The 24,688-nt window shown below is 38.0% G+C and overlaps 2 protein-coding genes across 7 annotated transcripts in view; one reads left to right on the forward strand and one right to left on the reverse strand.

The window, feature by feature from the left end:
- Positions 1-1,556: 1,556 nt before the first annotated feature.
- Positions 1,557-4,658, forward strand: dipk2b (divergent protein kinase domain 2B). Its single transcript, XM_065251868.2, has 5 exons — positions 1,557-1,873; positions 2,577-2,841; positions 3,046-3,219; positions 3,415-3,703; positions 4,186-4,658. Exons 1-5 carry the CDS (start codon positions 1,692-1,694, stop codon positions 4,530-4,532), a joined length of 1,257 nt encoding a protein of 418 aa, XP_065107940.1. The 5' UTR covers positions 1,557-1,691; the 3' UTR covers positions 4,533-4,658.
- A 204-nt stretch (positions 4,659-4,862) lies between these two features.
- kdm6a (lysine (K)-specific demethylase 6A) overlaps positions 4,863-24,688 on the reverse strand; it is a 54,723-nt gene continuing 34,897 nt past the window's right edge. For 3 of the 6 annotated variants that reach the window (XM_065251865.2, XM_065251862.2, XM_065251863.2), the window contains 17 exons: positions 24,516-24,653; positions 24,368-24,433; positions 24,146-24,250; positions 22,523-22,912; positions 21,503-22,254; positions 19,330-19,459; positions 19,108-19,213; positions 15,193-15,398; positions 14,312-14,373; positions 14,150-14,224; positions 13,051-13,199; positions 12,845-12,959; positions 12,519-12,706; positions 8,844-8,985; positions 8,595-8,721; positions 8,170-8,340; positions 4,864-6,086 (listed from right to left, as the gene is read on the reverse strand). In XM_065251865.2, coding sequence (XP_065107937.1) covers positions 6,063-6,086; positions 8,170-8,340; positions 8,595-8,721; positions 8,844-8,985; positions 12,519-12,706; positions 12,845-12,959; positions 13,051-13,199; positions 14,150-14,224; positions 14,312-14,373; positions 15,193-15,398; positions 19,108-19,213; positions 19,330-19,459; positions 21,503-22,254; positions 22,523-22,912; positions 24,146-24,250; positions 24,368-24,433; positions 24,516-24,653 — 2,946 coding nt within the window. In that variant the 3' untranslated portion in view covers positions 4,864-6,062. Of the gene's footprint in view, positions 6,087-8,169; positions 8,341-8,594; positions 8,722-8,843; positions 8,986-12,518; positions 12,707-12,844; positions 12,960-13,050; positions 13,200-14,149; positions 14,225-14,311; positions 14,374-15,192; positions 15,399-19,107; positions 19,214-19,329; positions 19,460-21,502; positions 22,255-22,522; positions 22,913-24,145; positions 24,251-24,367; positions 24,434-24,515; positions 24,654-24,688 lie in introns of all 6 variants that reach the window. The other 3 variants (XM_065251866.2, XM_065251867.2, XM_065251864.2) reach the window with 2 other exon arrangements.

Genomic DNA, 24,688 nt, shown 5'->3' on the forward strand with positions numbered 1-24,688 from the left:
ATTTGTAGTAAAACAATAGTTACTACAAATTTACCATGGTCTTACTAACCTGTTTATTTAGACTTGAGGTTAGATAGTGGGAATAAAAATAAATGGTCTTTAATCTGCCAAAAATAACGTATCTTCACTTTTATTCTAATAAAACTAGGGCATTCTCTGCATGCCCTTGGTACATTTTCTTATGCAACCACATGTCTTTATTTGTCATACTTAAGTCTACAAGTGCACGCGTTCAATTTAGTGAAATTTGGTTTAGTCACTTAGTCAATAAACTGTTTCCTCTTGTCCCGGGACTCAGTGATGATTAACACGCGCTGAGTCAAAGGCGATGTGTACTATTTTTGTCTCATATATATAGAGGCAAGAGATCTTCACTCTCAGTGCACTGCTTCACTTCCATTCACAAAGTTTATGCATAGATGGATTTACTTAAAAGTTTTATTATTTTTTAGTTCTTCATTTAGATAAAGATCCTCAACAACTTCATGGTGACGTCGCCTATTATGATCTAGTAGGCTATCAGACATAACAGAAATTAAATTAAACTATAATGCACATTCAAATGACGTTGTTTGAATAAAATATTAATAAAAACGTATTAATAAAATATCATAATTTAGTGAACAGAATTAGAAACAAACCAAATGAAAAATGTTAAAAATTAATAAAATGAAAAAAAAAAACCTAATCTAAATGTACTATCTGCATCAGAATTTTAGGTCAATTAATATTTTACAGGTTTACATTTATTTCGATTAGACAAAGTGAAAATATAAGCACCATCTATATTAACATTTATTTTGAAAATGACTTATGGTTGAAAACGAGAGTATGTTTAATTTTATCTTCACTTCCTACAATAATTGGAGGATGTTTTTTCTTTGGTTAGATGACTAAACCAAAGAAAACTTCCAGAGTTTACTCCAGTTTATTGATACTTCCTCCCATCCTAAATAATCTCGCATAAGTGTTTTCATAAGGTCTCCATACAGTTGTGAATCAGCGCGTGTAAAAACATGTTCAAAATGTACTATGAATCACGCGCGTGACTAACCCTACAGGAATACTTTAATCGGTCAGTGACGGTTTAAATGTCTCGATCTGTCTGATCTCACAAGCCTCACGACTGACATCTATTGTCTGCTTTGTGTCAAAGCTTGTCTAATTTCATAATTAGGCTATACCTTAGTGTTCTTTAACTGCGTACTATTTTAGCGGGCACATTATGCAGAGATACCGCTGTGTTCTTGTCATACAACCTCATTACGTCACAGAAATAATAGAGAAGTTTTTGTTTTCCTAAAGAATCATTTTTTTTAAACCATTTTTGTCTTAAATACACATGCATACACCCATTAAAACAACCGGCTATATCAAATATTTCAGTGTAAATTACCCTCCATAATAACAAAACAGAGTGAAATGGGATGTCAAACGTTACATTAGGCTATATGCAAAAGGAAGTGTCACCATGACGACAAGCTATCTTTCTTCTCCATGTGTTTCCTGTCTAAGTAAGGGTTTAGAACTGAGTTGTGAGGATGTAATATAAATCATACTGCAAACAGGAGTTGGTACTCCATTGTTTAATATGCTGGTGTGCTTGGGAGTTTGTTTCTCACTCCTGAACGATTATTAGCTACGGTGGGCTGCCATTATGGTGTTGTGGTCCTAGGGTTTAGGGTAGAGTAATGGCAGGTATATGGTTAAAGGCCTGGACACTGCATCTTTTACTGGCACTTGGTGCTTCAGAGCCACCACTAGTACCTCAAGAGAAATTGTATGACTTCAGAAGGAACCTCTTGGGTTTGGATAAATGCAATGCCTGCATCGGAACTTCCATTTGCAAGAAGTTTTTCAAGGATGAAATAAGGTAGGTTTTTACTTATTCACACAATAAAATACTTTCCAAAGAAGCATTTTTAAAAGAAACATTTTTCAAAACGTGGTGAAGTGTTGACTAATTGTCCTTGGAATATTTAGGCTACAATAGCTCAATCGCAGGATCCTTGGTACATTTTTATTTCTCAGCTTTTAATTAAAATCCAGGGAATGTCAAGATTTGCTTAAAGTTCAAAGTTGTTTTAACCCACGACTGGATAAAAACAACCCATTATTACCCATAGGTTAATTGTCTCCAATATTTACCCAAACATGGGTTAAAACAACAAAACATTTTTTTAAAAAAGCGTATACTTTTCTTTACTGCGTTTACACTTTAAAAAATTAAATGACTACAAGAGGTTCTTCACAGCAATCCATAAAAAAAAAATCATTTCCCCAAAGAACCGCTGACTCAAAAGTTTTTAAAATAACCATTTCTTTGTTAACTTTTTAAAGTATAAACAGGAAGGTTCTTTGGATATGAAAGATTCTTTATGTTAAAAACTTAAGACAAAGAAGACAAAAATAACATTGTGTAGCACCTTTATTTTTAAGAGTGTATATGACACTACTGATGCATAACAATGCCATTGCATGCTATTGTAAATTAAAGATATGCACAATATCTATATATCAATAATGTAATGTCAGCACATTTAAAGAAAATAGCTGCACATTTTATTTTTCCACAGGTTTGAAAGATGGCTGACAGTGCAGCCTAGTCTATATACAGCAGATGAACAGTCCTACGAGGCAAACTACACGGACAGCACGGCGGGCTGGAGGACGGTGGTGGTGTCTCACTTAATGTCTTCTCACCTGCACCAGAGATCAGACAATAGCATTTGCAGCTCAGCAGGCAAAGGGAAATCCTGTAGCATTGAAGCCGTCCTCAGGGCCACTCCACGCTTCCAACGTTGGGTTCATTCCAACCTGCTGCTTCCCAGCATGGTGCAGGTCTGCATTATTTCTCTGTATTAAGACTAAAAATCTACAGTGTGTGTTTATATGGTTGATAGTCTGCATGGCAGGTGGCAACAGGTGTTCCCAATGGGTTTGTCTCTTCATACACACAGACAGAATTGGTTATACGCCCATGCCACATGTAAATGCCTATAATAATTTTTTACCCAGTACTTTTAATCAAAACCCTTTCTTAAGGGTCTGGCCACCCCAATGCTGCGCTGTCCATCACAAAGGCTGCTGGACCGCATTGTACGACGCTACTTTGAAGTGATTGATGTGGGCAGTGTGCAGATGAAGCACTTCACTGAAAAGGACAAACTTAGACTTCTTTATACCCTGGCTGTCAATCAACAGGCCCTCATCCTACAGGTATAATGACAAGTGGACTGACACAATTGTTACTGATTTGTTATTTCATACAATTTTGCAAGCAACGGGCAGCATTTCAGAAATTACAATATATTATTGTTCTCGCATACAGAAGAAGAGCCATAGGAAATCAAAATGCTCTCGAGCTCCCCTGCTTCCTGATTTTTCCCCTTACCTTTGGTCTCTTGTTCACAGATGTTTCCAGGCACGGAGGGCTGGCCCTTCCTGCGCTATCATGGCTCCTGTGGAAGGGTGATGGTGTGGGCAGGGAGCACACCCATAAGGAGCCTGTTCTCCTCTCTAATGGAACTGCGAGCTGACGTAGCATACCAGCTTCTTCAAATCACCCAAAGTCTGAGCTCCAACAGCCTTCAGTTTAACCTCTTCTATACCAATGTCACAGAGGACATGTTTGGGACTTTGGAAGACGGCAGGGTCTTCATAGTTGACACGGGCACCATAGGGATCATCGACTTAAAGGAAGGTTAGTTTGAACAGGTGAACGTTATAGGAATTGCCAAATATAATTTATATGTGGGTGTTGGTAACATTAAAGTGACACTCCACTTTTTTTTTGAAAATATGCTCATTTCCAGCTCCCCTAGAGTTAAACATTTCATTTTTACCTTTTGGGAATCCATTCAGCTGATCTCGGGGTCTGGCGGTACCATTGTTAGCATAGCTTAGCATAATTCATTAAATCTGATTAGACCATTAGCATCAGGCTCAAAAATAACCAAAGAATTTGTGAATGAAAAGGGAGCAAATTGATATCAGTGAAAAATATTTCAGAAAAGCCAAAGCAAAAATTGTTTGCTCACGTGTGTGTGATAAAATTACATATTAAGTTAATAATTTTGCCAAATTGTTTAGAGGATGATGCTGTACAGATCAATCCCTATCCTACCTTTCCTTTTGCTGATACAATTTGTTAAAGGCTTTAAATTCCACTCCTCCTTCCTGCAGGATATCCTCCCGATGAAGACTTGCAAACCAAGCATATTGACGTCTTCTCCTGTCTAACTGGATCTTGTAAGCAAAGTCCACCATGCGGGGCTGTCCGAGCAGCACAGAGTTTTATCCTGCTTTGTAGACATGTCCTCCACAACCTGCTTGGTCCTAATGACGTACGGTCTCGTCAGCTTCCCAGAGCAGCACTCGATGAGCTCACAATCTGCTCGGACCAATCTCAGTCTGACCGGAGAATAATGGATGCCGTCCAAGCCCTGAAAAACATTTTACAGTCCCTAAGACCATGCAGTCCTCTCTATGGATACAGGTACCCTGAATGCCTCTATAATGACAAATTCTAGACCAATACAACTGATGACTTAAAAAGCTTTTAAGAAAAAATGATAACTACAGTTTCAGAAGCAGCAGCATGGAGCATGGTCATGGGCATTTAAAAGTGCACTGTGGGACTTTTAAAAGGATCTTTTGACAGAAATGCAATACAACTAAATTATCAGTGGTGTATACATTTACACTGTATTGTTTTTATTACCTTACAATAAGCCGTTTTATCTACATACACCACGGGTCCCCTTACATGGACGTCGTCGTCATGTTTCTACAGAAGCCCCAAACTGGTAAACTGCTCTAGAGAGCGCGTTTCACCCCTGCGTTGTCTCGGACGACATCATTTGTCCTGCGACAGGCTGGAAGTTACTGTAGCTTCTCATTGCATTACGTAATCTCACCAATAGATGCTGCTAAAACACACTGTACCTTTAAGCACAAAAAAAGATAAGATTTTGCTTGCTGTTAAAGTTCTCAAACTTGCTAGTGGGCAAAAATGGGTTCTACAGCTTTGTCAATACATACGCAATGAATGGCATATAGCTTAGTAGTTCATATTAACCTAGTACAGACAGTGAAAATGCTTGCGTTACATGTAATGCCGTCTATTCTGTTTTGTATTGCATAATTCACGCCCAAGACAGAGAATTTCATCACAAAAGGAGCATATTTTAATTACAAAGACAACTGTGATTAGTAACCCATAAACCATATCAATCTTTATGTTTCTGTACAATGCTTGCTAAGCAGTTTAAATTCATGTATAGAAAATGTAAAAAGAGAAATGTTCAAAACGACATTACTCCATAAAATTTAATGGCAGGAACTCTGGAAAAAAATAACAGCATTCCATTAACAATTTTCAAGCAATAAATATTTATAAATAGTGTAAATTTACAACAAGATTAGAAACATAATGCAAAAAACACAAATTAAAATGTATTCCTCATCGGTCTATGTGCAACCCATTTTTCGTTGTGACTTGGCTACCCCACCCCTAACTTTTTCCTTAAGAAAAAGACAAACTATATATAAAAAAAACAATAAAATAATTCACATTACAATTCTCCTTTTCACTTTTTTGTCACCTAAAGACATTTCTAACAAAAAAGCCCAGCTACTGTAGTACTTGATTCAAAAGCAAATTTTCATGTATCAGCCCGTACATGAAATAGAGAAAGAACAAAAGAAACGTATAGAAAAAGTAAAAGGAAACAAAGAGTCAGTAGTTTGAGTGATTTTGCAATTTGTGATATATACACAAAACTATTTTCCCTCTGCAATTAGTCCTTGTAGTTTGTGTTTCCAAACAAAGTGGTGCTGAACAAGCTCAAACAGTCCTGAAGATGAAGACGATCCCACTTCGTTCCAGTGGGCCGGCACTCCATACTTGGCAAGGTTGCATAGACAAACAGCTTAGAACCAGCAGCCTTGTGGGGTTTGCTACAGAAACCAGTGGTGTGGAACTGGGTCAGATCTCCTGAATATCAGAAAGGGATGTGTTGTGTTCCAGGGTGTTATCCAAAGAACTGTTAATGCTAATGTCAAGATGAAGAGGTGGGCGGGGCCTGTTGAGAGGGTGAAAGGCATTAATCATGCTTGACTGTACATTTTCAATTAAAGCTAAAATCTCAATCTATTTACTTCCATTTTGAATTTATGGCAATCTTTGACATGACCTTACTTGGTCAATATTAAAGATATCAAGGTTATATTTTGCAGAATGTAGGAAGATTATATTTATTACGCGGCACTCTAAAATGCTTGATTCTGATTGGCCAGTCGTGACATTCCAAGGTATGTTATTCTGAGATACCAACTGCCAGAAACTAATATCACACGTCTGCAAACAATTTTTAACAGGTATTTTTTTATATTATAGAAAAATTATATATAAATATGTATTTTATTAACATATATAACGCTATATTTAAAAATGATTAAACGAAATAGTGTGTTCCTAAAAGTAAACGTTTTTCCTAGCGGAAGGTCTGCATTTGTTAAAAAAATAAAATAAAATCAATAATGTACAAGCAGCTAGAGCTGTAATCGGGCCTTAAAAGTTAGGCCCGAAATGTCCGGAGCCCGACAGAATGCAGCCCGAACGCGAACGTACATTTAGATTGACAGCTTTTTAGAAGCCCGAACCCGTTTACAGCCCGACATTATTTAAATGTGCGCACACACACAGCTTTTGTCAAGAATGAGAAATTTACACAGGTTTTAACATTATTTATTCATGACTAATAATCTACACGCCACTTGGAAGTTGAAACAAAGAAATAAGTAGGCTAATCTGTAACATTGTAACATCTCATTCTAAATAGGCTTATGCAATACACTATAAATATGCCAATAAAATTATTATTTCTTAACGAATTAAATTAAGATAATACATTCTGAATTAAGATGGGTATTTGGCAATAACGAAATGAAGAGGCAGGCTCCGCGGGATTTGCGTCGGCACTTCTCTCCATTACTGCCAACATTAGTCTATATCCTCTGTCTAAATTATGTAAGACTCGATTCATATTTAGTTAAACATTGAAAAACCTACTCACCAAGATTAGGCTACATGTTTTTGATGAGGAAAATCATTAAATCCACTGTAAATGAATTCAGCGCGATCCTGCGCTACTGATTTGAACTTGACCGCTCATTTACCTCACAAAGCCGGAGCGGAAGCCCGAGCCCGCCCCGAGCCCGTGTAAAATGTAAGAAATGAAGCCCGAACCCGCCCGAGCCCGTCGGGTCCCGACGGGTCCCGTCGGGTTCGGGCAAAGATCTTCAGCTCTACAAGCAGCAGGTTGTTATTGCGAAATAATCCTCCACTTCGCATTGGGTCCTGACCACACTGTCGCGGCTTATTTCTGCGATAACAACCTGCGGTCTATACATTATCCCTCATGTAGAAAACAGTAAATCTAGCTGGGTTTTAAAAGGCAAGGTCACACTTTTGACTATATTTTACAGCGTTTCTACAAATGAGAATAGCCCTAAAAAGTGTTCTCTGGTATGCTGCACTACAAACACAAAGTGCAGTAACTTTAAAGTAAACTTTATAGAAAAATGACTTTAAAGTTTATACACCAGCCAGTTACTCATATTACTGCAATTATATCACAAAGCCCATTTTAAAACTTAAAGGGATAGTTCACCCAAAAATGAAAATTCTCTTATCATTTACTCACTCTCATGTTGTTACAAACAGGCATAAATGTCTTTGTTCTGATGAACACAAAAGATGATATTTTGAGAAATGTTTGTAACCAAACCGTTCATGGACCCCATTTACTTCCATAGTATTCTTTTTTACTGCTATGGAAGTAAATGGGGTCCACAAAAGGTTGGGTTACAAACATTTCTCAAAATATCTTCCTTTGTGTTCATCAGAACATTTATGAGGGGTTTGTAACAACATGAGAGTGAATAAATGATGACAGAATTTTCATTTTTGGGTGAACTATCCCTTTAACTTAATTTTGGCCAAATGTGTAGTTACTGCGCTTTACCTTTGTAGGGCAGTATTGCTCACTTTTGGGTAAAAAATTAGTCCCCAAAATCTTGTTAAATAGGTAGGTACACAAATAACTAAATGTACATGTACACAAAACATTTATCTAGAGGTCAATGTAATGATTGATGACTTACTAATGTGAAATGGTCATACACTTGCATGAGGTCCTCTATTTTGTACTGCTCTAAAACCACAAAGTTTTCAAGGTTAGGGCTGCATCTTCGAGCGCAGTCCTGGCAGTGCACCACATACGTCTTTCGCGAGTTGCTTTCAGTTGTGACAAACAGCAAATTAAAGACCTCCACCTACAGTCACAAATGGATAATAAACAGAAAGAAAATTAAGCAAGTGCATGGAAAGAAAAGCCTTATTTAATGACAATGAGACATGACAGAGAAGCTTATTTTATTCCCACTGTTTTGCATGCTAAGCGACAAAAGGTGTACCCAATAGAGTTTTGTAAAATGCCCATATTTATTCATCAAATTGATCAAACGGTTTTATTCAGCCCATGTTTAAACACTACATAAAAATAACTCTAATAAAGAATGCAACACACCTCACAGATGCTGCAGTAGTGAGCAGGCTCATCTTTGGTCCGTCCGTGCCAAACCAGCTCTTTCCCAGCAGCTAAAAGAGCCTCTCTCAACATCTGACACTGCTTTAGTGTCCTCAACAGACAGTACCTGAGAAGCAGAAGAGAAAAAGCTTACCTCTCCGTTTATCTGCTTACATTGCGATCACGATTAATAGAATCATTAAGTCCTCAAAAGAAACCACAGCCATAAAAGCGGTGAAACAGACTCACTTGATCATCTCAAATAGTTTGTGGTCTGACACTTTAATGTTCCTGGCCATGTTCCAGGAGAGATGAATCATGGGAACAATGGATTTGACACTCTGAAGTTTATTCCACTCATAGCGCTCGACAGCTAACTTGTACTGATGCACTGAAAAGGAAGGCATTATGATTAGATACTTCTGCTAAATATATTGTTACAAAAAAAGTGAGGCGCCTAGGACGTCAACAGTAATCTATAGTACTTGACAACCATCCTTTCTTTTATAACTGATAAACATCATTAACCATTTAAAACCTAGAGAGCTTAGACAGGAAGGTCATGGGTAAGAGTAAAAGAATAGGAAACAGGTGAAGTTATGTTCATAGACAACGCAATCCCAGAATGCACTGCAACAAGCTGAGAGCATCAAAAGGTGGTCAAATTATAATACAATATTGTACTGTTATCTTACATGTACTTATTTAACAGATGCTTTTATCCAAAGTAACTTACAAATGAGACAGCATGGTATTTAAATTTAGCAATGTGTTCCCCAAAGCCAGTGAATTTTTTGAAAGTGAGATCAATACATCATTATCTGAATAAATAAGCTTTCCATTGATGTATGGTTTGTTAGGATAGGACAATATTTGGCTGACATACAACCACTGGAATCTGAGGGTGCAAAATAAATAAATAAATTAATAAATGAAATATTAAGAAAATTGCCTTTAAAGTCATCCAAATGAAATCCTTAGCAACACACTCCTAATATAAATAATTGAAAACATATTTTTGTTAGAAATGTACAAAATATCTTAATGGAACATGATCTTTACCTAATATCCTAATGATTTTTGACATTAAATAAATTGATAATTTTAACCCACTGTAGTGTTGGCTATTTCTACAAATGAAGAGTTTGGTTTTAAAACGTGATAAACACAATAAAAAAAAGTGTTATTCTGTCATCTTTTCTCCCTTTTCCCCAAAACACATTAAACGCCACTCCTTCTCTGCAGAATGCAATAAATCCGCTTAACCAACCACAGCGCACGCTTTGCAAACAATGAGGGCGTCGCTTTGAATACACACAAAATCCAAATTTTCTCGAAATCTACTTTGTACTTCATGATCAAAAAAAAAAAATGGTGGTTTTCTGTGACGGGGAAGAAACGTAAGCCACTCGGGCGAAGGAAAAACAACAGCTGTTCTCACATGGCTAACACATTGACCCCATAGGATTTTACGAAAAACTTTCCATTATTTTACTTGAATTATACAAAAATCGAGCATGACCAAAACATTTTACAGCTGATCACTGTCAAAAAGTTCAGCGACGCCCTACCAAAGAATGACAGCAGCAATGACCGTGTTCTTAATATGACAAAGTAAGTGTTTTGATTTATGACATTAATGTTTATTTTTTAATTTTTTAATTATTCTGGTCTCAATTTAGGGTCCTACTTTTAACTACTAACTACTTTTGCCTCAATATACTCCAACTACTGCTTAGTGCTTATTATCACTAAAGTAGTTGTTTATTTTAAGTATTGGTAGAAATGGGGAGGGTTAAAAATGTAGAATAAGGTTTTGCAGAATCAGGAATTAAAATGTGCTTAATAAAAAGTAAGTATTAAGAAACAGCCAACATCTCAGTGATATTAATGCTAATAATCAACCCGTTAATAGTGAGAATTGTAAACTAAAACCATGTTAAATCCACTAATTATTTTAATATACATAATTGTTCTACAGTCCATACACAGTATTTAGTTACATCAGAAGTAACTGTAATTAGATTACAAGAAAAATAAGAGTAATCCCTTACTTTACTTTTTCAAGGGAAAAGTAATTAGATTACAGAAACTAATTAATTAGTAACTAGTTACACCCAACAGTGACCACTAGTCAACTAAATGAATATAACATGGCAAAGATGAATACACATTTATATAGTGATACAACAGATTTACCGTATTTTTCGGTCTGTAAGCCGTGTTTTTTTCGTATCTTGGCTGGTGCTGCGTCTTACAGTCAGGTGCGCATTGTAAGTCAGTATGAATAAATTTTAACATTTATGAGGCAAAATACATCATAACCGTCTACAGCCGCGAGGGTCCGCTATATGCTGCTCCTGTATTTATGTAATTCAGTGTAATTATGTAATTTATGTAATTCAGTAATGCAATCAATGGAATGACGAGTATGGGAACTTCCCGCTACTTGTCTTGTTCAGTTAATTTAGCCTATTCAACCTTCCAGGCAAGTTCTGTATGCTATGTTTTATCGTTTAAATAACTGATAATATTACTTTAACGTACAGACATCTATTCAGCCTGCTATTGTTTAGTTGAATAACTTGCCTCAAGAGATCGTCTGTTCTTCGGCTTGGATTTTGTGAAATAATTTTCTAAATAAACACATAGTCCACTGCGACTTACACATGCTATTTTTACCAAAATTAGTCAAAATGATTTATTGCGTCTTGGAACCAAACTCTTCAAATATACATGTGCAACTTACGAGTGGTTTTGTGGTCTAGTGTCACATATGCTAGTGTCAAACACTATGGGGTGGTTTTTCAGACAGTCCCACACTAAAATGCATGTTTAAACTGCCTTAAAGGACAAGTTCGGTATTTTACACTTAAAGCCCTGTTTTCAGATTGTTTATGATGAAATAGAACGGTTTTGACTGAAATTTCGACATATGCGGCTGCCCGAGAATTTTGGGGTGTTTGTGTTTCACCTCCTACCTCTACAATGGGTGTATAGGTGCACTGGAACAATCCTTCCTAAAATGCATTAAACTTTCGTTTACAAAGACGTGAAACTCACAGAGTGGTTAGGGGTGTTCACTGATATGCTCACACAAAAATCGCTGCAAAAGATTCTTTCCAACAGCTGTTTTAGCATTCGTTGTTAACTTGTGGACCTATTTTTCCTAACGCCTCACACCCGTATATTCTTCCGTTTAGAGCTGGAATAATAGACACTCCAGCCCAGGTGGTGGCGCTAATCTGCCATCGCCAATTGCAAGAATACAAACAAAGTTCCCAGTGCGGACTCCGCGGAGTAATACCGTTCCTCACAGCACATCTAATACAAGTCAATGGAGTTGGCAAAAGCTACAATAAAACCTGTTGGAATGCGTATTTTGCAGCGATTTTTGTGTGAGCATATCAGTGAACACCCCTGACCACTCGGTGAGTTTCACGTCTTTGTAAACGAAAGTTTAACGCATTTTAGAAAGGATTGTTCCAGTGCACCTATAAACCCATTGTAGAGGTCCTTTAATAAAAAAAAAAAAACTTTTTACCGACATATCTTAACATTTATCAATGCCATTGTTTTATCTCAAGATGCACACCAGTATTATTTTTTGGTAGAGTTTCTTTGTAAAACTAGTTGAAGTGTCCCAATATAACTAAGGCCTAGTCCTGATATAATTTAAACACTGTCTGGAAAATCACCCCTATAGGAATGAACTGTAAGTGTAGTCTCCTGTGTTCATGTAAAAAGCTCTTTTATGCTTTGTATGAGCAATATCCAAAAAAATTGCATAAGCAGAGTCTTTCAATTAGTTATTATGACGATTAAGTCGCTGTCTTAGACATCTTGTGGGAAGTAAACAGCAAGTCAACCTCACTAAATTCTGGAACAGAGCAAGTTCATTAACAGTGATAAGTTGACATTTACCAGTGAGCGGTCCAACGTTCCAGGCGATGTTGTTGCACCAACCAATGGCCTGAACCCAATGCACAGTGCCAGTATTGAGCCAAACAAGATCCCCTGGTCGCTGAATAAAACGATACACTGGAACATTGCTCTCATACAGGTCCTCTAGATTTGGCCACCATGATCCCGTAAGGTAATTAATATTATCCCTGCATTGCAAGAAAAGAAAAACATGTCACATGTAATATTTTTAGGGTAATGCTATTTACTGCATAAGGTACATATTATGCTAAGGGTGTAACACTCAAAATGAAGGACTGGTTTGAAAATAATGACACTGCTCTTACTTTTCACAGAATTCATTCATGACACCCCAGTACGACTCAGGAACGGCAAACCATTCGCAATCTCCCGGACCGATGTTAATGTTCACAGAGCAGAAGTTGTTATTTTCCTGATGACCTGAAAGTGAAAGACAGCATTTAGATGTTTAATCGTGTTTAACTTTGTGCTCGCTGAAGCACAGCAAGAAGTGCGTGCCAACTAAACTAACCTGGCGTCCTGCTGCCCGGGACCTTCATATAGAGCTGGACTGTGTTCATGCCGAGAATGGTGTGGCCCACATGACTGAGCAGATTCCCTGCAGACACCACCCGCGCAAACGCAGGCAGCTTACCCAACTCAGTCAGCTGCAGTTTCCACCTGCAAGAACGCATGGTAGAGAGGTCAAATGTAGTGATCAAGTAACAGGGTCAATAAAGGTGTACTCGCATTATGTAAATCGTACTGTACTGGAGTACACTTGACCCCAAAGTACGATTGGGTGATTCTCACCAAATTAGACTTATGAGGTGTCAAAGCATTTTGATAAAAAAAGTAAATGCAAAGTATCAAAGAAGCAGAATACGGTTACAAACATCTCTTCATGTACTATTTTGCACATGATATCAAATGACATCATACAACCAATTTAGTTTTTTTCCGCATTTAAGGGGAAAATTTTCATTACCGCAATGTGTCCATGACTGGATTTTGGTTATTTGACATGGAAAATGTATAATTTAAAAATCTAAAAATAAAAAGCTTGTTATACCATAAACATTTACAGTAAAGAAAATGTGGTATTTGGTGATCATTGCTAAATGTAGAGACAATAATAAGGAATATAAATGTGTCAAAAAAAAATATTGTCATCCTCCGTAACAATTTTCAATAATTATTTAAGCCCTCAAGGAACTAACATTTTCCAAAAAAAAAAAAATTATTGGAAGGGACATAATTGACTCTGACACCCAAGTTGGCTACCAGGTAAGCAGTTCTTATTTTTTCTTTCCAGATGTTGTTTGTCATAGTACCTAGACAACTTTTTAGTTCTCATTACCGAAACATGAGTTTGCTAATGCATATATTTAATATAATATCATGTTGAGGTAATGATAATTTTTTATAATGAAAATCTAAAAAAATTAAATAATTCTATAGGAAATATTTTTTAAATCCTCTAAAAATAATGGTCATAATAAGTTCAGACCTTAATCTTATGTGTGCACAAAAATGGCTTCAACGGCTTTTAAAAAAAATCTGAAAGCTGCATTTTATAAATGTTTGCGCTGGTTATAATATAAAAAACAAACAGGAATAAACCAACTTACTTTTTCTCATCCGACAAGTCAATGTTGGTTCCAAACTTGATGTGCTTAAATGGACCTCTTCTTCTGCGTACCACACTGAAATACAAATGCAGGTTCCCTTTTAAAACTTAACTATTTCCGAAGTGTTTCAAACATTTAGACTTTCGTTGCACAAAGACTTACTTATCTGATGGAGCGGATTCTGTGTCTGAGTGGTCTTTTTGTCCTTTCTTTTCGTTTTCCTCCTGTCAGATAATAAATATGAAACTGAATCATTAGAAACCTAAAGAGAAACCATTTTGGTCAACACAGCAGGTTGACAATTGCAGTTAAATTATACTCCCACAGGGTAGGACAATGACAAAAAAAATACACGCACATTTTGCATGGGGGGGGGGGGTACTGATAATAGTACAGAGTTCACAGCCACATAAAAGCTTAAATGGGAAATTTCACAAGATGTCACATAAATCTAAGGTGTCCCCAGAGTACATATGTGAAGTTTTAGCTTAAAATAGCATATAGATCATTTACTATAGCATGTTAAAATTGCCACTTTGTAGGTGTGAGCAAAATGTGCTGTTTTTGGGTGTGTTCTTTAAAATGCAAATGAGTTGATCTCTGCGCTAAATGGCAGTGTCGTGGTTGGATAGTGCAGATTAAGAGGCGGTATTATCCCCTTCTAACATCACAAGAGGAACCAAATTTCAATGACTTATTTTTTCCACATGCTTGCAGAGAATGGTTTACCAAAACTAAGTGACTGGGTTGATCTTTTTCAAAATTTCTAGGTTGATAGAGACACTAAGGGACACAATTATAACACTTAAACATGGACAAAGTAAGATTTTCTTTAAGAATTGAAACATTCAAAACCACATCATACATATAGATGACAATGTAATGTAGATCTCTCTCAAATCTCTAAAGCATGATCTATAAACTATCTATAAATCTATAAACATGTTTTTCCCCATAAAAAGGAATCACGTTAGCAAGGAAATTTACCAGGTAAATTATGAGTACACGAACAAAGAAAAATGTGTGAGTGTAAAATGACTGACCCGCAAGGATTCCTGGAAAGACGAGGCCTGGTACTGAGCATATCTGGTGATTGTGGTGTGAGACCGGCTGCTCTCACAGCGCCACATCTTCCTGCTGCCCATCATGTCCCAGTTCTCATCGGTGGGCTGAAATAATTGTGTTCTCACCTCCACCAGGTGGTCTGGATTGGCTTCTACCAGTGTCTTAGTAGAGAACAGACCTAGATCTGAGATAGGATGGTGAGTGGTGAGATAGGATGAAAAAAAACACACACCAAATTTTAGAAATTTATACCAATAATTGTGAAATGTACAATTACAAAAGACAGCAAATGATTATACAGCAAAAAAATATTTTAAAGAGCCCCTATTTTCCATTTCATGATTTTACATGTCTTTTGGTGTGTAAGTGTGTGTGTTAGTTCATGTTAACAATCTGCTCGTATTGATAAGGTTGTAAAGACAACATTAACTCCTGTTGGTAATATGGTAAGTAGTGTTGTTTTTGGCAGCCTGTTTTCATTTTAGTTTTAGTCTAGTCTTTGTGTCAAGCTGTCATTTTAGTTTTTATTAGTTTTAGTCACGTCATACTCTTTTTAGTCTAGTCAAGTTTTAGTCGACTAAAATTCTTGCCATTTTAGTCTTATTTTAGTCAGACTTATCCATTACTATTTTAGTCTAGTTTTAGTCGACGAAAACTGATGACATTTTAGTCTAGTTTTAGTCAGTGAAATTGTATTTAGTCTCTTTTTAGTAATGCAATTCTATTGAACCCATATAGTATAATGACCTAATAGTATTATAGACAAAACAATATTTTCTTTTAGCCAAACCCATTTCAAACAAAAGTTATATTATTGTTACCTTATAGACCCAAGAATACATCCATTCCAGACATGGAAGATGCTCTGATTTGAATAGATATTTATTTTACTATCCTCTGAGTGAGTGACTTGACTGTTCGTAAGAGTCTACATAAAAGTCTACATAATCAAAACAAAAGTAGTCTAAGCATTTTGACAGCAGCACAAACTACAATCATACATATTTAATTATATATTATTATTTATATTTCTGCATCTGTACGTTACCACCAGTGTACCTAATGGACTTTGGCTTAATCTAATGTGACAAAGCTGATCTTAAATGTCAGTATAAATCCAAGCAATTTTGGAGAATTACTAAATGTTTTTCTTGTAAGTAAATTAAAAGTCAGCTTTAAGAAAACATCGATGTCTATTAAGAAAAGCAAAGTTGGTATATATGGTTATGTTCTCAACAGTACAGGTGTTTGATTGATTTAATACTCAAGTATTCAGCGAAGTATGTTTTGTTTATTTAAATAATAAATAAGTCATTAAGCATATACAAAACAACGAATGTCTTTAGCATAGATATATTTACAATGTTTCAAAACGCAACGCAGCACAATGTCATTTAAACAACTGTTACATGATATAAATTTGTACATTGTTATACTGGTGGTGTCAGCAATCAAAGCTATAGATTTTAACAGGCTTGTTGAACTGACCTGAAAGTGATGCACGGGATTTATTTTGGACTGTTCTTTTACATTTGGAGCCAGAATTCTGCGTCTTCCCAGTCGGAATCGCCGCGCGGCTACAGCTTTTCTCATGTAGAAGCGTTTTGTGCAGAATTTAGTGGAAATGTGTTTATCTTCAACAGCGACTGCCATGAAGAGTCGTGTCCGTAAAAGGGAGAGGATCTTAGGTCCACGAGCAAGGCTTGTGGACCAACTCCGCTTCACCTCTGTAACCGCCCCCGTTTCTCCGCTTTCCGCATGTCTCGCGGTTGCCGCGTACACTGTTTGAAATGCCCATTAACGTGCAAATGGAGGCGTATGATATCAAAGCATCGCGAGAGCAGACTGCTCCGCATGCTTTCTACTCACTCTCGCGGTACTTTCATGTTTTGATTGATCTACGCAGCGCCAACAACACACGTGATCACCTGCAGTCAGGTGGTGGGGGCGCGGAGATGCTGAGATGGGTAAAAGACGAAATAACGTTATAACATTTCGTCTCGTCTCGTTTTGGTCAACGAAAATGAAGAGACATTTTAGCTTAGTTTTTATTTTGTAAACCACTTTTAGTCTCGTTTTTATTCGTCAACAATATTGCATTATACATTTTATTATAGTCATCGTCACATGACCAGCATTTTCGTTACGTCTCGTCTCGTTTTCGTCACGTGAAAAAGGTTCGTTGACGACTATATTTCGTCATACTTTTCGTTGACGAAAGCAACACTAATGGTAAGGAGTGTCACATTTCCATCACACGCTTGAGGTACTCCGCCAATCACAACGCAAACCACGCTTTCTCAGAACGAGCTTTGTAGAAAATCGACACATTTCAGAAAGGTGGGGCATAAAGGAGCAATAATAATGTACGGTATATGAAGAATAATGTTTTTTTAACCATAAAATACGCAAACACATTGCATTACACCAAATACACAACATTTATTTTAAGTTATTTTAAAGGGGCACCTATTTCATTGATAAAACACAACGCTATTTTGAGTATTGCGTATAATACAACGTGTTCACGTGGTTTATGGTTAAAAACACATAATTTTTCACATACCGTACATTTTTGTAGCTCCAGACATACTGTTTTCCTCAAACACATTGATTTTGTACAAAACTCATCGATCTGAAAAGCGCCATGTCCATGATTGGCCAGCTAATCTGTACGTTGTGATTGGCCTGAATACCTCTGACGTCAGCAGGAAATATGACGCTCCTTACCATGTTTGAAAGACTCGGTCACAATACAGGAGTTAACTTACAGGCTGTGAGTTTCAAGCTGGAGGAATTATAATAATGTCAGTCTTGTCTACGTCAACAGTCCCAGGAAGTAAACTGTTGCCTACAATCCGTGTGTTTGTTGTAGTCCAAGAAAAGAGATTTACATTGGAGACGATAACTCATGTCATTGTTTACTTTGGGGTTTGTACCTTCTGCATATCGTTAACATGTACTAATACACACTTACACCCCAAAGGAAATGTAAAATCATGAATCGGACCCATAGTTGCTCTTTAAGCAACATATCGGACGTGTTTAGCCGCTTTTTAAGAAAAGGTGTGCAGCTGGCTGATATAGTTTACAATATCTTTAATCAGATAATTACATATTTCCAAAGCTGGCATGGGAAATTATCAAAACTGGAATCGAACATCGAAAAAAGTTGCCCAAACATAAGCATCACAAAGCAACACTACACCAAATCTTCGGCCCACAAGTAAACATCTTAACTTTATCAAACCCATAAACAGTTAAGACAGTATAAGGATACAATTGGACAAACAACAATTTCATGGGAAATAGCCTGTAATTTGCAAAGCTGTTGCAGTAAAATACTAATTTTGTCTAAATGGTTGCTTGACAGCAAATTATGATCAGAATTAGAAAACAGATCAGACATGGATAGGATACGGCAGGCATTATAATAACAGCCACATAATGTCCCTTGAATAAAAAAAACATAAATTTTTCCTAACTTATCTGCAAACTGTGCAAAACAGTGACTATTACAGGAAACCTCAAAAACTATATACATTTCACCATGCCATTTATGAGGTTTCACACACAACAAGTTGAGCCCATGTAATTACACTTTCAGCAAGCAGATGGTGCTGTTGTCACTTAGATCCAAAGTAATCCCAAAACGTCTGACAAAACACAGTCTCTGGCAGCCTAATTTAAATCCTTATGTCTTTCAAGAGCTCAGATGTGTACTACGCCATCACATTTAAACAAGTGGTGCATGGCGCAAACAACAAAAATCATAAATGGCTAACAACAAAATTTATAAACTGACAAATTCAGATGAACAGATCAAAGATCAATGTTTACACCGATTTGGCAAGCACTCATACTTGCACAAGGTCTCGCGAACATGCTCTCACCTAGCTTGAGTGCTCCAGCCAGTCCACGGATAACAGTAACAGGGTTAGCTGGGTTTGTGCAGAACTGGTGTAAAGGTGGAAAAAAGGCATCTCTCTTGTTCTCCAACTGCAAAGATTTTAAGAAGCGAGTTAAAGAAAAAGACAGTAATACAAATATAATTCTTATATACAACAAAACAGCAGTAAAATCAGAAAGAGTAGAGAGTAGCGTGATGTGCTTACGTAAATACTCGGGGTAGGAGGATTGAGCTTGTCCTTTGGCAGAGGAGGGCAAGGTGATGGTGGTAACCGTGGAGGAGGACATTTGTCTAGTAAGATGCTGTTGTTTGATACGCCGTTTTTCCCAAGATTTCTGCAAAATAAAAATAATTTGAAATTACATGTGACCTTTTTAGTTATGAGCTCATTTTAAAACGGCAAGTCATGTATGGTAACCCACATATGTGATCTCTGCATTTAACCCATCCCAGTGGTGAGCACACACGCACATACACAGCAGTGGGCAGCCAGGTTACAAACCCAGCTCTCTAACATTTAGGCCATGACTGCCCCTAATAGCAGTTGTGCTGTTGCTTTCTAGATGTATGTGTACCCATAATGCAGACTCGAGATCGGAAGAACAACAGTAATGTTCTTCTCTATTAATATCAATCACACAGCCATTCCAGTCAAAACAAAACAAAGGGCATTGTAGAAACATACCATTTTATACAACAAATCAGGGTCAAAATTTCAATCACTGAAATTCCTTGAAGCTAAAAACGGTGAAGGTAGAGTGCAGTTGTGCAAAAATAGACAGGTTTGGCGCTGCTGGTCTTTGAAATGTTTAGTAGTGCAACTTTTTGCCGTCTTTTTTAAATAATAGAATAGCTTAATTTAACAATGTTGCAACTTCAAAACCAATATATGAGGAGATCAGATGCTAAACTCTGTCAAAAATGAGAAAATCATATATGATGTATACGTTCATCAAATACTTTCACTTCAAATCTGCTTAATTCTGACCAAATGCAATTAAAGAGTCTAATAAAAATGCTCATTTACAAGAAAACATGTCAGATGCACTTAAAGGGTTTTGCATCTGAACTGTTCGGGGCGTTTTTTTCTGTTTTCCGGACAGGGTTTATCCTAGTCCCAGACTAAAATGCATGTTTGAACTGCTTTAATTTAAAAACATTTTGCCCTGACTAGTTGTAACATATATCAGCGTATGTAGTGTATGTTTGTAAAAACTTCTTAAAAAGGAAAACACCACAATTTTTCAGTATTTTACCATGTTCTTACCTCAACTTAGACAAATTAATACATCCCTATCTTTTTTTAATGCATGCACTTAATCTTTGTACAGCGTGTTGTGAATGTGTTAGCATTTAGCCTAGCCCCATTCATTCCTTAGGATCCAAACAGGGATGAAATTTAAAGCCACCAAACACTGAAGACGAGTAGTTACACGAGTAAGTATGGTGGCACAAAATAAAACGTGGCGATTTTTTTAAGCGGAAAAAATTATAACTATATTGAATGGCACTTAGTTTTCAGTACTTCGACCAAAGCGTGATATTGAAAAACTGGTGTTTTCCTTAAAAGGGCCTATTATAAATAAGGCCTAGTGTTGGATTAACCTAAACCCTGTCCAGGAAACAGCCCTTTTATATATTTATTAAGAGGATAAATCAAACAACCATTAAACAAAATACCAATATAAAATACCATAATTATGAAGTGTTTAACACTATACAATAAATTCAATTTTGTTAACATTGCGATGCAATGAAACATGAAATAACGGGTAACAACCCTACAGCACTTATTAACAGGAGTAGAGCAAAAAATTTTTTATAATTTCTCATGATTCTTATCCCTAGCATTAAGTAATAAGCATCAAACCCTATAAAGCTAAATCACACAAGTATTGTATCCACATGGCTTTTAACGTTGAATCATGATCCAGGACCTCAAAAAACCAAACCAAACCAAACCAATGTCTAGGGGTGCAGAGTAAGCGAATAAGCAGCCGCTTTTAAATTATTTTCTTTGGGAGTAGACCGGGATGTTTTCTAAAGGGAATTGACAAAGCAGAGCGAGCAGTAAACACTTTACTGCAAAAAACCCGGTGAGATGAGGAGGATGGATGTCTTATACATTTCAAAATCCGACAACTTTGCTAGTCTCTGGTGGATTTGGAGGCTAAATCATAAAACATACCAAGTTATACTGCTTAACATAAATCAGATTTCAAAATTTTGTTTTTGAAACCAATAATCATAGATCACACTGAAGACAAGGAGTGCCTGCATAATATGAACTGCTGTGTATTACATAGAAACTCAACTTATTGATATTATATTGCAAGATGAAAGCATGCATCAGATAAAAGTTGGGATGAACAACGTACCTGCATGCCTTAAGCACTTCACTAGAACTGGGATAGATGGAGACAGAGGACCACGGTGTGAACGAAGGAGGGGTCTGTTTACGGCAAACCAGTGGAGATGGCACCTTTAAGGGGCTCCGAGAGTCCTCCAGACCTTTGCCGTTGAGCGTGGGGCTGTTAAGGCTGTTATGGGCGCTGTGGTGGTCTGCAGATTTGGGTGAAGGTGACGCTGTAGACATTGCAGAACACGGAGAGGAAGCCACAGAGTTTTCCTGTGGCTTGTGACTCGGGTGAATGTTGTTAACTTTTGTGCCGGCAGCCAGCAACCCACCATCATTACTATTATTACTTTCATTGGCTTTTCCAATCAACAAGGCAGAGAGCTGAGGATTGTCTGAACTAAGTACACCTGGTGAGCGGGGTTTTGCCTCAACAGCGTCTGCCTGGCCCTGATGGACGTGATTAGGCAGTCCTTCTGCAGTGGCAGTGCTGTCGGGCGTCCACGCGGAATGCCCGTTTCCTGAAGGCTTGCTCTCTTTGGTTTGCACCGTGCCTTGCTGTCCACCTGAGGTAGCAGAGTGAGAGGGGCTGGGGCAGGGGAGGTGATTGTGACTGGACTCCTGCTCTAACGTGTTGCTGGCGGTGGCCGGATGTCCAGCCTGATTTGGAACGCCAGTGCCGGTCGCCGGGGTAGGCTGGGAAGTCCCAGCGGAAGATAAAGGCTGCTCGCCGTTAGGACCTGCTGAACACGAACCCGGACTTTTCTGAAGCCCCTGCCATTAAGAAAAAAAAGGACTTAGACCACCTGTTTAAACTAACAAACATTTGAAAAAATATTTAGAAATTTGCATATGGCAAACAACTTTACTTTTACATCAATGCATCTGGCAGACACTTCTTCCAAAGCCATTTACAGTGTCTACTTTATTTTCCCCAGTATGTGCGTTTCTTTAAAATCAAATCCATGACCTATGTGCTGCTAATGCATTGCTATATGTACATTATTTCAATGTTCAAACACATCGGGGCACTTTATCTCACCTGAGAGGAGTTGATGTGTTGGCTTTTCCACGATTCATCATCCATGCTGCCGCTGGTGGGGGTTGTGCAGTTTTGAGGTAGTGCGTTTTGCCGCGAGTAAGGCACGTTTCCGTTGCTCCCCGACTTTGGGAGGTGATTATTGCCCACAGAGACAGCATCTGTGTTACCCAGAGTTCCAGCTGTGCTGCATGGGGCAGGGCTTGCAGGGACAGGTCCGTTGGCTATTGGCTGAGCAGCGCATCGTGAATGAGAGGAGGGTGTGTGGGACAGAGTGATGTGTGACAGGTGGTGAGGGGAAGATGTGGAATTAGAGTTCGTAGGCAGTGATGAGTCTGCAACAGGACCGTTGGATAAATTGGGCCGTATTTGACCCATAGCATTCAATCTCATCTGTTGAAAAAGTTAGAGGGTTCCTTAACAGCATACATTAATTAGCGAAGTTGTATATTTGATGCAATTCAATTAAAGGTGGGGTGCGTGATTTTTGAAAAACACTTTTGAAAAGGGAATCGGACGGACTACCAAAACACTTGAAGCCAATCAGCAGTAAGGGGCGTGTCTACTAACCAACATCGTTGCCTGGGTTGCATGTGTGTGGGGCGGGTCAATCAAAAGAATGTCCAGATTCTATTGGGGTAGGGGCGTGTTTGTTTAGGTGATTTCAAATGTCAAAATTGGCTTTCAGAGATCACGCACCCTGCCTTTAAAGATTCATCAGGTCATCCAATAATGGCGTTTTTCCATTGCATAGTACCACACGGCTTGGTTTGGGTCAGGTCGGGTCAGCTCACTTTGGCTTGGTTAGCTTATCCATCGAGTTTAGTAACACTTCAGAGTGGAAGGGATTATAGGCGTGTCGTTATATTTGCGCTGCCTACTGCTGTGACATCATGTGAGAGCTTCGTTGCACATTCCCATACATTCATTTATTTCTCAGTACGCCACAAAATTAAATTGAACACCACAAATAGATGTTTGCACATCACGTTTATCACTACCTCTGCCTCACATGACAGTTTCTGTACAAACACTGGTGGCGTCGGTCGACAGGCTCCGCTGAGCCTCATTTAAGTTGCATTTAAGCATATATGCGGACGTGCGTGTCGCAAATGTGCTGCCACAAACAGTGAGTCTGGAAAAAACTGTTATGGTGTTTCCTGATTCACAACCTGGAGATCTTTTTCATTGCTAAAAGGGAGTTTGGGAACTTACAGCAAAGCACAGATGACAGCAGGTTTACTCGAGACAGCGCAAACTAGCATGAAGGTAAAGCTAATCTTTTACAGTATAGCAATGACGCTGGTAGTGACGATTCTCTCAGACCAATCAGTGATCTACAGTGTTTTCGCATCACGTTTTTGTATCACCTCGGGTTGCTTGGAACCCCCGACCGAGGTGGTACAAAAAAAAGGTATTGGGTACTATGTACTGCACCTAGTGGAAAAGCTCCAAGTAAACTGACCTGACCCAAACCAAACAGTGGGGTACTATGCAATGGAAAAGTGCCATAAGTAAAGACTCTGAATACAGGGTGACACCTGTATTGGACACAAGTAGGGTCCTTTCTAATCATCATCCATTAGAAAAGGACTCATGGCACACCACCATGTGTTGCATACATACCTGCTGATTTTGTTGTACGAGACTGAGCTGCTTTTCCAACTGTTCCAGCATCTGAAGCTGCATTGGCTTCAAATTGGCCCTGTTGCTCCGTAAGTGTTCCAGGAGCTGTATTTACAAAAAAATAACATAATATAAAACAGCTTTGAAAGCTCAATTTATCAATCAATCAATTCGGTGCAAAATGAACCGGTTGCCAGTCACACTATGTAAGCGATTACCAACCTGAAGCTTCTGGGGGGTTAAACTGCAGTTAGGAATTTGATGATGACCTGGATCATCTGGCAAATTCTGCACACGACAAGAAATCCATAAATATACAATCCAGTAACAGATTTAACAAACAACAAACTAAAATGTTATGCCTCAGTACCCTGGCTGGACTGGCAGTCCTCTTTTTTTTGGCTGGACTGGATTGGTCGTCCGTCTGGCCGGAGAGCGCGTTAGGAAGAAGAGACTGGCCTGGAATCTGAGACTGGGCTTCGTTGCTCTGATGAGCTTTGCAGGTTTGCTATAGATAACAGATAAATAACTGCAGATCTTTTA

Source organism: Paramisgurnus dabryanus, chromosome 15, assembly GCF_030506205.2.
Source record: "Paramisgurnus dabryanus chromosome 15, PD_genome_1.1, whole genome shotgun sequence".
Classification (NCBI taxonomy): Eukaryota; Metazoa; Chordata; class Actinopteri; order Cypriniformes; family Cobitidae; genus Paramisgurnus; species Paramisgurnus dabryanus.